General features: G+C 33.3%; 1 protein-coding gene across 2 annotated transcripts; it reads left to right on the plus strand.

Annotated features, from left to right (window-relative positions):
* Positions 1 to 3,416: 3,416 nt before the first annotated feature.
* On the plus strand, positions 3,417 to 10,020 carry STATH (statherin). 2 transcript variants are annotated; one of them, XM_004088983.3, is made up of 6 exons: positions 3,417 to 3,476; positions 5,847 to 5,912; positions 7,089 to 7,109; positions 7,202 to 7,231; positions 8,285 to 8,401; positions 9,634 to 9,899. In XM_004088983.3, the coding sequence occupies exons 2-5, from the start codon at positions 5,862 to 5,864 to the stop codon at positions 8,366 to 8,368; spliced, it is 186 nt and encodes a 61-aa protein (XP_004089031.1). In that variant the 5' UTR covers positions 3,417 to 3,476; positions 5,847 to 5,861; the 3' UTR covers positions 8,369 to 8,401; positions 9,634 to 9,899. The 2 variants fall into 2 exon arrangements, with proteins under 2 accessions (XP_004089031.1, XP_004089032.1); XM_004088984.3 differs by lacking the exon at positions 7,202 to 7,231 and having other exon boundaries at positions 9,634 to 10,020.
* The last annotated feature ends 7,101 nt before the right edge of the window (positions 10,021 to 17,121 follow it).

Below are 17,121 nucleotides of genomic sequence, written 5' to 3' on the forward strand. Positions count from 1 at the left end.
AGGATATCTATCCTCAGCTTATCCTCTTCTGACTCTACACGTCTTGACTGTATAAGCTGTAATAATCTCATAGTTTGATTACAATCAATAAGATGATAAGTACCCAATCTGCAACTCCATTGTTGACCTTCTTCCAATTTTAGACTCATGTTTTCCTGGGTTTCTCTGTGTTAGCCTTTATCCTTGTCTGATTCACAAATTATACTGTAAACTCCTTAAGAACAAGAGTAAAGCTTCTCATGTCATGTCCCCAGAATAAACAACATTCTATCTTATCTAGTAGATTATCATATGTTGTTCAGCATTTGTCAATCATATATTTCATTTTAGTAATTCAAACAGGAACATAATATAACATTTTTAGTTAAATAAATAAATAAATATCAAGGGTATTGGTCATAAATGGTTTCATGTTTCCATCATAGGAGAATTGCAGAATAAGGAGAAGGAGGGGCAGCAACTGGAGCAGCAGGAAGACAAGGAGGATGAAGAGGAAGAGGAGAAGACGGCAGTAAAGAAGGTAGAGAAGCAAGATTGAGGAAAGCCCAGCATAAACATCACTACAAATATCCATTCACGGGTTGCATCCTTAAGCAAAAATTGTATTGCCTCACCTGTGATAAAGCAGTAGTTCTTTGTTGATGTTTCCTTTTTAACAAAAGGTCATGACATTTTCAAAGAGAATAGTGTTTGGCATAGACGATAGGATATCTGTTTTCTTTAATTATAAAGTATGAAGTCATGTTCTGGTTCATCAGTCTTCTAAATTGGTCTACTCTTCCTGGAGGGTGGGACCATAACTAATACGAGAAGGTCACTCCTTTGTTTCTAGTCCACTATCCTTATTTGACCTATCATACATAATCCCCACACTTCCTAACTTGGGGAAGCAGAAAATGATGGGTGGAATAATGCCTACATGTTGGTATTCTAACATAACATGTAAAGGAGTTAAGTTTAACTGTAATTTTAAAGTGTGTATATTAAGATGTATCAATATTTCTTACCATGTAGTTTGCTGTTTGTTAGTGCCTTTGGGCTATTAGTTTGCTTTATGTTCACTAGAACATGAATACTTTAGATCTACTAGAACTGTACCTAATATTGTTGGATAAATGAAGTAGTGAAGAAAACCAGTGGTAAGAAAGGAGAAGAGAGGGAGAAGAAAGAAACAAGAAGAAAATCATTTGACTTTCCCCAAGTAATGGAAGCAGAGTTTATTTTTAAAATCAGATATAGTTCAGTAGTTACTGAACCATGGGCCAGGCACAATGGCTCATGACTGCAATCCCAGCACTACTTGGAGGCTAAGGCAGAAGGATTTTTGTGGTCAAAAGTTCAAGACCAGCACGGGCAACATAGCAAGACCAAGTTTCTATCCAAAATAATTAAATTAAATTAACCAATAGTGGTAACACTTGTCTGTAGTCCCAGCTAAACATGAGGCTGAGGTTATAGGACCACTTGAGCCCGGGAGTTCCAGGCATCTGTGAACTATGATTTCACCAATGCACTCAAGACTGTGCTATGCAGCAAGACCCCATCTCTGGAAAAATAAAATAGTTACTGAACCCTATGTAACTTTTTTCCACTCAGAATGTAAAGAGATTGTATTTGTTTTACACATGAGAAGAGACTTTGTATCTATAATGCTTATAAATCTCATGACACAAGAACAGGAATAATATCTATCTAATTTGATTTGAATTATTTATTTGCCTTAAGAAATGATTTATATTTTCTTGGGCCGGGCGCGGTGGCTCACTTGTAATCCCAGCACTTTGGGAGGCCGAGGCGGGCGGATCACGAGGTCAGGAGATCGAGACCACGGTGAAACCCCGTCTCTACTAAAAATACAAAAAATTAGCCGGGCGTGTTGGCGGGCGCCTGTAGTCCCAGCTACTGGGAGAGGCTGAGGCAGGAGAATAGCGTGAACCCGGGAGGCGGAGCTTGCAGCGAGCCGAGATTGCGCCACTGCACTCCAGCCTGGGCGACAGAGCGAGACTCCATCTCAAAAAAAAAAAAAAAAGAAATGATTTATATTTTCTTGTATATTACCCAGAGAATAATCATAATTTCCAGTAAGGTTGTTCCAATACAGCATAAAAATTTACCTAATAAATACTTCTTTAAAAAATCTGATACAAAATTAAACCACAAGTTCTCTTTACTGGTTAAAGCCTAAGGATAACTAATGCATTCAGGAGACAAATATGTGGTTGTTTTTTTTTTTTTTATTTTTTGTGGAGATAGGGGTCTCACTATGTTGCCTAGGCTGTTCTTGAACTTCTATACTCAAACAATCCTCCTGCCTCGGCCTCCCAAAGTGCTGGGATTACAGACATGAGGCACTGAGACCAGCCTTGTTTCAAACTTCACAGTACCCAAAGAATCACCTGGAAATATTGTTAAAATCCAAGCCCCTTAGGGCAACCCCAAGATTCTGACTCAGCAAGTTTGCGAAGGTGGACTAAGAATTTGCATTTCCACAGGCTCCCGCTGATGCTGTCTGTGATGGTCCCATGTGGCACACTCTGCAGAACAATGCACTAGGCTGTATAACTTACCTCAACTTTATATGTAAGTTTTTGATATTCATTTCTTAGTATGTTGAAATATCCAACCAGCAGTGAGTAGGGTAATTTTTACACAAATTTTCCTAGGAATGTAATGAAAACATTTTTTCCTTCACTCTAGTGTAATCATGTCAACACATGGCTGCTATGGAGAAATATGCAGCCTTAAAAACTCCGGGAAATTAAATTGAATTTCCAAATACATATATGCAGTCATGTGAGATATATATCACTGAGCACTTAGAGTCAGTTCACCATAAATATAAGAAGTTTTGTCATATAGTACCCAAAAGATTGCTGAATTTGGCAAATGTTTACATTCACTTTGTAATTTAAAATGTTCCAAAGTCAATGGAAGATGGTAAAAGTGTGAGATAAATCATGATTTGAAGAAAAACTCTTGAAGTATATGATGACTATAATTTTATTACGCCGGTTACCACAAGTTATCAGAGAACATGTAAAATCTTGATAACATGGTAAGTATTATTTTTGTCATAGAGTTGTTCCACCTTGGACACATACTTGTGGAAACATCTTTATCACTGCAATCATTTCTATGCCTGGTTTCCTCCAGCATACTTTTCCGTCGTCTGACTCATTCATGGCTAGACTAACACTGGGATTAACATGTGATGGGTCCAGTTGTTTCCTGATTACTTTGTCTTCACAATCATCTATTGCAAAATCACTTTGTTACGGTTATTTTTATCATTTGTAGAGACAGATTTTGGGCATTACTTTTAGTTTCCATAATGTGATCTCATAATTGCCATTATTTAACAAAAACAAATGGGCGATTTCAAAGTGTTTAAATACATTGGCCCTCTAGGGAAGCACATCATCTCTTGACGCTTCGCTTCAACTTCACTACTTCTGTAGTCTCATCTTGGGTAAAAGGTAATATGTTCATGTATAATCGAATATGATATCTTAGTCTTGAGTGTTGCTTCCTAAAATCTTTTGAAAACTAATTATAAAAATGTGTATTTATGTAATGATAATTTCTCATAAAGAAACAATTGAGAGAAATGATGTGCCTCTTAGGATCTGAAGGTAAGTTGAGAATCTCAATAACCATACATTGAAATCAGCAATCATCATGCAGAGTAAATAATGTGGAATATGGAGACATATTCCAGCTTCTCTCTTGATGGAACTTTCTAAAAAGCTTTTTATTTCCTTGTCTACATACTGGCATCTACTCTCTTACTTACTACTTTTACCTTTAACTTAAATTCAAAGTTCGTATTTTAAGAAAATAGCATACATTCTCTTTTTTGCCAACGTATATATTGTTTCACAAGTTTAAGTTTTAAAAATTTACTTTTTTCCCATAAGTAAACATTTCCCACTACCTTTTCATTTAACTTTCCATCATTTTAAACAGTTATGTCATTCTGCATAATAAAAAATATTGTATAACAGTCATGCTTTACCACCTTACTATTTTATATTATTTAAGTTGTTTTCATTCAGTTGTGATATGGCAGAAAAGAAAGATGTTACTATTTCATATTTTTATTATTTTTCATTGGGGAAATATTTTTTTAAAACCATTACATATATATTTATATATCTATGTCTATATATCCATCTTTCAGTTTATCAAGGTTAGTAAAGAAAACTACTCTTCTATGAGCATTTTTTGATTCCATACTTTCAATAAAATTTACAGGTATAAAAAACACTAAAGTTTATATGCTTTTTGTATCATAAAATGACTGATGGGTAGGTTTAGCTATGAGGTGATAGAAAAACCCCCAGTTACATATTATTTTTACGGTTACTCTAATACCAGAAATTTCCTCTTTTTTTTTTTTTTTAAATTTGAGACGGAGTTTTGCTCTTATAGCCCAGGGTGGAGTACAATGGCACAATCTCGGCTCACTGCAACCTCCGCCTCCCAGGCCCAAGTGATTCTTCTGCCTCAGCTTCCTAAGTAGCTGGGATTATAGGCGCTCACCACCATGCCCGGCTAAATTTTTATTATTATTATTTTTAGTAGAGACGGGGTTTCTCCATGTTGGTTAGGCTGGTCTTGAACTCCTGACCACAGGTGATCTGCCCGCCTTGGCCTTCCAAAGTGCTGTGATTACAGGCATGAGCCACCACACCTGGCCAGAAATTTCAATTTAAATAACTGAGGCAAATCAGTGAATAAGTAACAAAGCAAATCCCATAAATCATGAGTTCTGCTTTATGTTTTGGAGATTTGGGGTTATTAATAACAGTAATTTTTTTATAATTAGGTAAAAAATATTCTCGTAATGTTTTATCACAAGTTATTGGTAAAAGAGATTAGAATAATGAAGACCATTACCTTTATATGAATTACTCTATAGTTTTCAACAAACAGGTAAAAATGTCATTTATTTGTAAGTCTTGTGGCAATTATGTGTTTCACTGAAAATGTCTTTATTTAGATGTTTATAATTTACAAATAAATAATCTAACTTTTTTGTTTAATAACAAAGGAACTGGGTTAACTGGCTTATACTGTTTATGATAACATATCACAGTCCCAGATTAGGTTAATTTTGTTGAATGAGATCATTTAAAATATTAAGTCATCTTCACCAATTCGACTTCTCAAAGGAGGTATGAATATTTTCTCTGTGACTTCTTATCAGTTGTATTGTTCTCTACCCAATATCATTAATGTTCTAATCTGAAGGTTACACCACTTTTGCAACTCTCAAGACAGAAATCTGGGTCATTTTCAGTAACGTTATTATAAAGCGATTGCCCATTGCTGGTCATTCTAACATCCAAACATCTCTTTACACTGTACCTTAAATATCATCCCTAATGTCATTATTTAAGGCGCCCCATAATGTCACAAAACCTGAGTAATCATGTTGTCTCCAGTTTTATCTTCCCTACATTTTGAATTGTTTGCACTTTCAGCATGGTATCCTCTCTCTTTTTCATTTTCTTGCAGTCACCCAACACCCCTTTACTCATCCCACATAATCCAACTCAAGCTTTACTTTCTTCTTTACCTTCATACCCCTATTCTCTTGGTCTGTGTAAGGTGTTGATTTGTGTGTTTCTCTAACGCCTTAGCATTTCCATATCAGAGCACTCACTTTTACTTATCAATGTCTCCAACAAGTCTCCAAGTTTCATGATGTCAGGCAATGGGTTTTAATTGTCATTCTATCTGGAGTGTGTCTCCCAGTGCTTTGGAGCATAGCATAATCAAAAAACTTTTGATGAGTGAATGCAAGAAAAAATGTGATACTGAATTTCCACATATGTTTTCAGAGAACCCAGCCAACTATGAAGTTCCTTGTCTTTGCCTTCATCTTGGCTCTCATGGTTTCCATGATTGTAAGTATATCAGGACATTTGAAGAACATGTTCTCAGTACCTATCCCAAGAGTCTCTCTATTCCTTGTGTTCTGGCATATATTGTGTTTATCTGAATACAGTTTTATATGTTTAAATGTTTCCATATGAACTTTTTTTTGTATTAACCTACATGAGTTAAGGATTTAGAATAAATAGTCATTCTTCACCTACAGACACTAAAGAATATTTAGCTTAGTGTGAAATAAAAGAAAGTTTTACTGAACTTCTTAAATATGTGCAACTGAGAGCTTGTAAAAGTATCTTTAAACATGTAATGTTCTAGACAATCTGAGGCTAGAAATCTCAGGAATGAACTAGGTGAACTTGAGTGGAATCCTAGTATTAGAAGATGTCAAAGTAGAAATTTTCAAGTCATTCCTTGCAAAACTAACTTAAAATTAGTACACAATTATTTAGCACACACTTTCTAAAATAAAGCTGCTTATTTTTAACTGTAAAACAAAACTTCAGGTCTATTACATGTTATGAGTTCCCAGCTTGTATTGTCATTTACTACTGTGTATCACTAGGTAAAGCACTTGACTTCTCTGGAGCTCTTTCTTCTACTCTACTTCCTTGTCTTTCTCCTGTTCTTTGTCTTTCTATGACATTAGTAGGACATTGCCCATGAAAGAATAAAAATACTTCAACTCACCTGGCAAATCCTAACAGATATTTCAAAAACTAATTTGATTATAAAATCACAGTATTGCACATTATTTGTTATAAAAGGATAGGTGTCTAAAGAACAAAAAATAAAAATGTAAGGAAAACAGAGAAAAACATAATGCTTGTCTCTGTCAGTAAATAAAAGTTATATGTAAGTAGCCTTTGAGCTACTGAGAACATATTCTTATGAAAAAACTATAAAATTTCACTTTTCATTCACCAGTGATAACAATTTACTCCCTTTCACACACAAAAGAAGTATAAATCCAAATAATTTATATTTGAATATAGCACACTAATTACAGAAAAGTATACTCTTAACTCATTTTAAAGATGTCATGAAGCAAAAATAACTAATTTAGTGTCTGTCGATGATTTGCCTACATCCTGTTTACTCACAACTGTAGCTGCTGAGTTCATTTTTGTACTCAATCTGGAATTATAACATTAAGATACTAACTATTGTCTCATTTTCTGTTTTCTAAGGGAGCTGATTCATCTGAAGAGGTGAGTCATTTTCATTCACTGGAAAACTTGTTTTCAGCTTTGTCCTCCCTACATTTGTACTGAATTATTAAACTTTTCTTCATTTTTCACAGAAATTTTTTCGTAGATTTGGAAGATTCAATGTAAGTATTCTCTGATAATGCTATGTAGTCCAAATAAATTGTATTCTCTGATTACTAATCCTTCTAGGAGAATCAATACTTGTTTCTCAAATATGTGTAGTAGTTGCAAAAGTGTGCTTTGTTTTCCTCTATTTATGATACACAGGTAACAGTCACAAATGTATTGTGTCCTAACAACATTTAAATTGAAACTCGTAGTGCCAACCTGAAGAAATCAGTCACTCTCTGAGCCCTCAAGTATCATATCCTAAGTAATCACATTGATCTAAAAAATAGTTGAAATTCTAATTCTATTAATTATAATATACGCCTCATGGAGCATAAAGGCTAATAATTACACATAAAATATGGTAAATGTGCACCTTCTGATTTTTTTTGAAGGTGATAAACTCATTAAATTAAACAGGCCATGATAAATGAGACAGCAAATTTCATTTCTTTAACATTTTTCTTAATGTATGTATCTTGATGTCCCAGTATGTTGACATATAATGTCAATATGATAGGGTTGCAAAAGATCTCCTAACTAATATAGTGTATACATGGATTAAAATAACGCCAAATAAAAAGATGCTCTAAAAGAGATGATACTTATTTATGTTAACAGAAGGAAGAAGTATTAAAGAATGTAGGAATCATAAGAGACAGTAAGCTCATTAAAAGAGTGACTTGAAGAAACACCACATAAGCTGAATTTAGTAAATGTCGCCTTCCTATAATACTCAAAGGTGGGTAAAATGGTTGCTGGGAGATAGTATTTTGAAGAAAATTTAAAACCTCTTTGGAGTGGTAGCCTATAATCAGTGTTCCTGCATGTAAAATAAAACCACAAAACTGTGAATACACTGTACAAAGGTAAATACTCAGTCATTTTTACCTGCTTTTAAAATGTGTTTATAACCAAAAAGAAAAATCTAATTAAAAGTTTGGAAAAAAATCTTATAAGTAATATGTAAGTTCCTAAAACTTTAACAATCTAAGCTTCTAATAAAAACGCTTGCACTGCCATTATCTCAATTTTCTGCAATTTTCTTTCTCCTTGTGTGTATACAGAATGGGTTTGGCCCTTACCAGCAATTTCCAGAACAACTATACCCACAACCATACCAACCACCATACCAACAATATCCCTTTTAATATTATCAGTAACTGCAGGACATGATTATGGAGGTAAGATGGGTTTAGTGACATTTTTTACTTTCTGTACCAGTGCTGACAGTTAAAAGAAGAAAAACAAAAACAAGCCATTAAACCAACAGCAGTTCCAGTATAAGAAAGCAGCCAGCTATATAGCTCCTTGAAGTGTATTAATTGATATAAATGCTTCTGAGATAAAGTCTCTGTCCTGCTATGGTTAGAAGGCTGGGTTATAGGGTGGGGAACACCAGGGTTTGTATCCTGGCCCTGACAGCTGCTAGTTTCATGACTTTGAACTACTCCTAATGCTCCTGAACCTCAGTTTTCTCATCAAAAAATTGTGTATTATGATAACACTTAAATGTGCTTTTTAGAATTGGTGACACTTTTGAAAGACATATCACATAAAATCTCTTGATCAGAAAGGTTTGTAGTTATAACTGCAGGGTTTCCCTGCTACTAAATCTGTACCTAGATGTTGCTTAAAGTTTTCACTCCCAAAATGCAATCTTTGGAGAAGCTTCCATCTGGGAACCATCTGGGAACTTGTGAGAAATTTGCATTTTATACCCTAAGTAACTCTACTGAGCAATTACTATAGAAATTATTAACATAATACTATGTTAATGCTATGAAATGCTATGAAAATATGGAAATGTTATCAATTTCTTTTTAGAAAGTCAGTTTTACCTATCTCTACACAACATTAAATGTTCTAAATTCTATGAAAAAATAATATTTCAAAACAAAATAGAGCAAACTGTTGGAGATAAGGGAGGATTGTTCTACAAAGTTAAAATAGTCCAAAGATTTCAATTATTTTTCAGTGCATTTGGGAGATTATATTCCAATTCAATTCTCTATTGCCATTAATGATATGGGGAAGAGCCTGAACTTGATCCTCTAGGTTTTAGGTAATAGCTGATGACATTTAATCAAGAAAAGATGTATTGAAATATGATTTAGGGGAAATGTATATAAATGAAATGTGTAGGCTACATTTAAGTAGAAGAATAAAAGTATGATGATTGAAAAGCAACTTAAATTTGAATTTAAATTGTAGATGCTGAATGATAATTTTTATTTATTCAGGTACCAATTTAATAAGCATTTAATTGTCTACTCTGTGTCAAATATTATTTTGGGCCCTGCATTTTATAAACTATAATTGTATATAATATCTAGTCTGTACGAGGCCAGAATATAAATGTATTTACAGGAGTAAAAATTTACAGATAATCTGTTATTTTTTTTTTTCTGTGCAGGTTTGATTGGCAAATACCACTTCTACATTCATATTCTCATCCTTCATACCATATCACACTACTACCACTTTTTGAAGAATCATCAAAGAGCAATGCAAATGAAAAACAGACTATAATTTACTGTATACTCTTTGTTTCAGGATAGTAGCCTTTTCAATTGTCATTTGATGATATAATTGCAATTTAAACTGTTAAGCCGTTTTCAGTGCTGTTTCTGAATAATAGAAATCACTTCTTCTCTAAAAGCAATAAATTTCAAGCACATTCTTACGTGTATGCTCCTTATTTTTCTCTTTTCTATTTATAGGAACAATGATTTCTTTCATCATCTTCTTTCCCAGTTTGACTAGCACCGATTGAAGCACATAATGTCAGAGGCCCTTATTTATAATTTAGTCTGTCATATTTTATATGTTACAAACATGGTACTCAAACTCAGTTATTATTAGAGCTATTTATGCCAAGATTTGATTTGCCCATGGTTTCCTTTGCCACATCACAGTTGTTAAGCCTCCAAAGCACTCACATTTTTTATCTCAGTCCCTGTAGGTCAGGAGATAACTATTATGTCACTCTACAGCAGTATGTAGGCACTCTGCATGTAAACCATCTAATGCCCTCCATTAGTTTTTCAGCAATGACTTTTATTCAAGAAATATTTATTGAATGACCCCAGCTGTCAGGCCTTCTTCTGGATGCTGCAGACAAAGAGAGACAAAAGTCCTGTCTTTGGAGAGTTTACATTGTAGTTGGGAGATGCAGATACAAAGTAAATAAATAGTACATATCTTAGGCAATGATAAGTGTGCTGAAGAAGTATAAGCATGTCTAGGGCACAGAAACAAATTTAAACAGGATAGTCAACAAGAGCTTCTCTGACATAGTGACATTTATGGAAGATATGAACTAAGCATGAGAGCGAATATGGAGAAATAAATTTTCCAGCAGAAAAATAGAAAATGCAAATTTATTGTGATAGAAACATGTTTGTTTCATTAGGGACAAATTCAAGGAGACCAATATGGACAGAGAAGGCAAGTGGATCAAAATAAATTACGTCACAGCGTAAGGGATATGCAGGTAACTAAAGCTTTGTGGTCCATGTTAAGTCTTTGATTTGAGATGGATGACATTGGAGAAAGTTATAATCTTATTTATATTTTGGAACGGAATCAAGGGTTGAATCATAGATATCCACACTTGGGCCTTACAGAAATCTGTGGGCTCTTCCTATTTTTATGTCGTTTTATTCTATGTGTTCCTTTTAAAATTTATTTCATTTTCCTCTAACCCAGTACTTCATATTTTTCATTCACTATATGCTTGCAATAACTCAAACAACTCTAGTTAGCTTCTGGGTTTAGGTAACTCTACTTGCTAATATCTCAATCCTATAAATCCCTAAATTTTATATCATGTTTCTTTATCAAAACCTAGATATATAGAAAAAATGTGATTTTTTGTTTTCTAAATTTGGAGTACAACATTGCCCACCAAGTTTTTTCCATGTATTTGATGCAATACCTCTTTCATTAACCTACAATAAATTGCCCCAATATTCGTTTTCTGAAGGATCCAACTCATCTCACTCAGTAGTCAATTTCAAAATAATAATAATAATAACAATGTATGTATTTGAAGAGAAAAATGAATTCATTATGCATAAGTGTCTTAAACTACTTACTCTCACTTTTAATAAATTAATCTATATCTGATCAGATTTCTAATTCTCAAAGTCTTAAAGGTGAAAATGACCCTCATGTTTTCCAAAGATATTTTTTCATTATTCTTTGTTTTGCATTTTCTCCTTTATTCTCAGAGAAATTTTTGAAACTAAGATGTTCTTTCAAATGAATACTATCATGCTAAAAATAATAACAAAACAACTTAATGTTTACCTTTAAATAATTTATATTTTTAATTTCTCATATATATGAAATATAATATATAAACATATAAATCATATTTCGTATTATATATTAATATATGAAATACAGACTTCCATTTAATTCACTTTCAACTATTATTATAACATGGTGTGGGTAACTAAATTGTAGTTTAAAGAAATTACAGAATCCCCTATTTCACTACAACTTTTATTCATTGTGATTAACATTTTCCCCTTGAAATTTCATCCCTTTTGTTTCCATTATGTATGTATACTGCTTAAAAATACTACACTATTCTTTTCCCTCTCAGAGATTTTCATGGGCTTTCTATTTTCTGTCACGTGCTACATCAGTGTCATCTAGGGGATCTTTTCTCAACCTTCTTTTTTTCTGGTTGTACACATCTTTCTTGTATGATTTCATTTCTTTTCATAATTGATTAAAATCAATAAGCTGATAAGTCCAAAGTCTGCAGTTCATGTGTGGGAAGAAGAGTTCCTTCTTCTCTCAATTTAGACTAATATAATAAACACTCCTGTAGATTGATGTGCAGTTGTCTTTAACCTTGTATGTTTTATAAATTAAACTGTAACCTCCTTAGAAGCAGAAAAGAGCATTTACTTTGTATCACCAGTGTCATGAATGTTTCATGCTATGTAGAATACAGTCCAATGTTGCTTCACATTAGTCATTTGAAGTATTTTTCCTCTTAATATGGAAACTGGAATATCAGATATTTTTATTCAAATAAACATCATAGAATTTTTCATAAACTTCTTCATAGTAGAAATAGAAAATAAGAAACAAGAAGAATAGGAGGAAAGCCCAGCATAAATGTGACCGGAAATACCTATTCATTGGTTGCATCCTTAAGACATCAATTTAATGACATGCTTGTTATAAAGCCTTCACTATTTTTTCCCATTTCCCTTATAAATGAAAGGCATTGCATTTTCAAAGAGCATAGTGTTTGGTTATAAAGAATTAGATACCTGGTTTATTTAATTATAAAATGTGAAGATGAAGACATGTCTGATTCATCAATCTTCCAAAATGGCCTACTGTTCCTGGAGGGAAGGTCACTCCTGTGTATCCAGTCCATTATGTTTGTTCAAACTGTCATACACAATTCCCACACTCCCTAACTTGGGGAAACAGGAAACGGTGTGTGAAATAATGCCTATATTTTGGTGTTCCAACATAAAATATAGATGATTTAAGTTTGATTGTAGTTGTAAAATGTTATATTAAAATATAACAATATTTTTACTGGGTACTTGTTTTTTGTCAGTGCCTTTGGACTATTAGTTTGCTTTGTGTTCACTAGAACATGAATATTATGGAAGTACTACAACAGTGCCTTACATTGTTGTTTAAATTGTTAGTGAAGAAATAAAGAGTGAAAAAAGTAGAGGAGAAAGACAGGAAGGAAAGAAGAAAGGGGAGAAAACATTTGACAACTCAAACATATCCAAAGCAGTGTTTACTCTTCAAAGTAAGACATATTTCAAGTTACTGAACTATATATCTCTTTTCCATTAAGAAGTGATGAGAGATGGTATTATTTTGAGCACAAGAAGAGACCTTGTATCTCCAGTGCTTAGAATAAATCTATTTTGAATTGAATTATTTATTTGCCTTAAGAAATAATTTATGTTTTTGTATTTACCCAGAGAATAACTATTATTTCCAATAGGACTGTTCAATTACAACATAGAAGCGTTACCTTATAAATACTTTCCTAATAAATCTGACACATTAAGCCATAAGTTCTATTTGTGGGATGAAGTCTAAGGACAAATAATGCATTTGTGAGTTGATTATGTGTTTTGTCAAACTTTACAGTACAGAAAGTATCACCTAGAGATACTGTTAAAATGCAAGTTTCTGGTGTAACCCCAAGATTCTGATTCAGCAAGTTTGGAAAGTGAGACTAAGAATTTTCATTATAATAGGCTCCAGCTGATGCTGATTCTCATGGTTCCATGTGACACACACAGAAACAATAGATTAGGCTTTATAATTTATCTTCAATTTACAAATGAGTTTTTATTTTTTAAATTTTTTTATGTACTTTTTTTCCTTTTTTTTATTATTATACTTTAGGTTTTAGGGTACACGTGCACAACGTGCAGGTTTGTTACATATGTATACATGTGCCATGTTGTTTTGCTGCACCCATTAACTCCTCATTCAGCATTAGGTATATCTCCTAATGCTGTCCCTCCCCCCTCCCCCCACCCCACAACAGTCCCCAGAGTGTGATGTTCCCCTTCTGTGTCCATGAGTTCTCATTGTTCAATTCCCACCTACGAGTGAGAACATGCGGTGTTTGGTTTTTTGTCCTTGCGATAGTTTACTGAGAATGATGTTTTCCAATTTCATCCATGTCCCTACAAAGGACATGAACTCATCATTTTTTATGGCTGCATAGTATTCCATGGTGTATATGTGCCACATTTTCTTAATCCAGTCTATCGTTGTTGGACATTTGGGTTGGTTCCAACTCTTTGCTATTGTGAATAGTGCCACAATAAACATACGTGTGCATGTGTCTTTCTAGCAGCATGATTTATAGTCCTTTGGGTATATACCCAGGAATGGGATGGCTGGGTCAAATGGTATTTCTAGTTCTAGATCCCTGAGGAATCACCACACTGATTTCCACAATGGTTGAACTAGTTTACAGTCCCACCAACAGTGTAAAAGTGTTCCTATTTCTCCACATCCTCTCCAGCACCTGTTGTTTCCTGACTTTTTAATGATGGCCATTCTAACTGGTGTGAGATGGTATCTCATTGTGGTTTTGATTTGCATTTCTCTGATGGCCAGTGATGATGAGCATTTTTTCATGTTTTTTGGCTGCATAAATGTTTTCTTTTGAGAAGTGTCTGTTCATGTCCTTCACCCACTTTTTGATGGAGTTGTTTGTTTTTTTCTTGTAAATTTGTTTGAGTTCATTGTAGATTCTGGATATTAGCCCTTTGTCAGATGAGTAGGTTGCAAAAATTTTCTCCCATTCTGTAGGTTGCCTGTTCACTCTGATGGTAGTTTCTTTTGCTGTGCAGAAGCTCTTTAGTTTAATTAGCTCCCATTTGTCAATTTTGGCTTTTGTTGCCATTGCTTTTGGTGTTTTAGACATGAAGTCCTTGCCCACACCTGTGTCCTGAATGGTATTGCCTAGGTTTTCTTGTAGGATTTTAATGGTGCCTACAAATGAGTTTTTAATATTGAGTTCTAAGCATTCGAATTATCCAACCAGTCACAAGTTGGTTTGTTTCTGAACAAATTTATCTAGGAACTTAGTGAAAGTGCTTTTTTTTTTTTCCTCCTTTCCATCTAGTGCAATCATGGCAACACATGGCTTCCATGGAGAAATATGAGCCTTTAAAAACTCCAGGGAAGTAAATCAAATTTCCAAACATAAGTATCCAGTTATTATGTATGATGTATATTATTATACTAAACACCTAGAACTATTTGGCTCTAACTAAAAGTTATTACATAGTAGTAATCAAGAGATTACAGAATTTTGGCAAATATTTACATCTACTTTATGACAAAATATTTTAAAGTCAATGGAAGAAATTAAAAGTACAATATTAATCATAATTTTTAGAAAAACTTTTAAAAATATATAATGACTCCAATTATTTTATGTCAATTATCACTATTTCCTAGAAAATAGATTAAATTTTGGAAGGATTTTAGTATAATTTTTGTCGGAGTTGTTTCATTTTGGACATATATTTGTTGAAATAAAATAGAATGTTGTCCACGCAAACATATTATGTATGTAATCATTTCTATGCTTGGTTACTGTAGCATGATTTTTTCCCTCATCTTATTCTCACATGTCTAAACTAATTAACATGTGACGGATCCATTTGTTTCCTGGTTACTTTGTCATCACAATCTTTATTGTAAAATCATCCAGTCGAGTTCATTCTCACTATTTTGTAGGAATTTCTTTTCGGCATTTGTTGCTCAGCAACCACAGGGCATGTGTATAGAGGTAAGATGAGTCTAGTGATTTTTTGTTTACTTTTCAAAAATATCAATGCTGACACTTAAGAAGAAGAAACACACAAACAAGCCATAAAACAGTTCTAGATTTAGAAATGTAGCCTGGGATAGCTCATTGAAATGTATTCATTTATATAAATGCTTCTGAGGGAAATCTTCTGTCCTGTTATGATTAAAAGGCTGGGCTCTGAGGAGGGGAACCCCTGTGTTTGTATCCTGCTCCTGACAACTACTATTTTCATGATCTTGAAGTATTACTAATCCTTTCCAAATTTCAATTTCCTTATCAACACAGTAGGTATTGTAATAATACTTGTACTCTTTGTAGAACTAGTAAGGCTATTGAAGGACATATTACATAACAGCCCTTGATCAGAAAGGTACATAATTGTAACTGCAGGCTTCACTGCCACTAAAGCTATCTCTGGATGTTGTTTAAAATTTTTCCTCCTAAAATGCAATCTCTGGACAAGCTACACAAGCACTATCTGAGATCTTGTGACAAATGTAGAGTCTAAACCACATCTAAACCACATGAATCAGACTCTGCATTTTAATAATATCCCTATGTGATGTATAACATAATAACTTTGAGAATTTTTGTCTTAAGTAATTCTAGTAAGTAGTTAGTATAAAAACCACTAATATAATATCAAAAAGGAGAGAGGAGAATGTTATCAATTTCCTTTTTAGAAAGTCATTTCCATTTTACCTATTTATATGCAACACAAAATGTTTTAAATTTCTAGGAAAAAAATGGTATTTCTAGGAAAAATTAGTTTTTCACTATAAAACAAAGTAAACTAAAAAATATGAACACTGTCCTGTGATTTACTGTTGAAATCATCCATAGGATTTCAATTATTTTTCAATGCAGTTGTAGATTTTATTCTAATCGAATTCTCTGTTGCCAATAATGATACGGGAAGGAGCCTGAGCTTGATACTCTAGGCATTAGGTAATAGCTGATGATATTTAATCAAGAAAGGATATATTTAAAATATTATTTTGGAACAATAAATGTGAATGAAATATGTAGGCTATATTTAAGGAGGGGACTGAAATAGGTTATGGAAAGACTTAAAAGAAACATTGAAAATGAGTCTTTGTAAAGGAAATTAATAGATTTAATGATGGATTGAATGAGAGACCAAATCAATAAAGGAGAAAAAACAAATGGGTACAACATGTCAGGACTGGATTAGCAAATAAAAGTGCAAAGCACTTTTATGCCTTTCAAAAAAGAAATAATGGTTGGCTGTTATTTATGTATTTGTTTCTTTTTTTTCCCAAGGAATTTTGCCATGTATATGGTTTGTTTGGTTTATGTGGAAGATGTTGAAGAAATTAATTTGGCTATGCTAACTTAGAACAAGAATTTAAAAAGCATTTAAACTAAACATCCAAGCAGGTTTAATTGTAGAACTTAACTACTACATTCCTCAAGAGCTTTTTGTCTATTTTTGGAGATAGGTGGATAAAATACAGGGAATCTTCAGACAGTTACAATATCATGTAACTAAAATGTCAAGTGATTGGACAAGTACTTAGGCATATGATAACAGCAGGAATA

The sequence above is a fragment of the Nomascus leucogenys genome, chromosome 9, assembly GCF_006542625.1.
Source record: "Nomascus leucogenys isolate Asia chromosome 9, Asia_NLE_v1, whole genome shotgun sequence".
Classification (NCBI taxonomy): domain Eukaryota; kingdom Metazoa; phylum Chordata; class Mammalia; order Primates; family Hylobatidae; genus Nomascus; species Nomascus leucogenys.

Excerpts from the sequence above, each read along its gene's own strand:
- STATH (XM_004088983.3), top strand. The coding sequence starts at position 5,862 with ATGAAGTTCCTTGTCTTTGCCTTCATCTTGGCTCTCATGGTTTCCATG. Across the intron at positions 5,913-7,088 it reads CTCTCATGGTTTCCATGATT|GGAGCTGATTCATCTGAAGA; the intron begins GTAAGTATATCA and ends CTGTTTTCTAAG. Across the intron at positions 7,232-8,284 it reads GTAGATTTGGAAGATTCAAT|AATGGGTTTGGCCCTTACCA; the intron begins GTAAGTATTCTC and ends GTGTGTATACAG.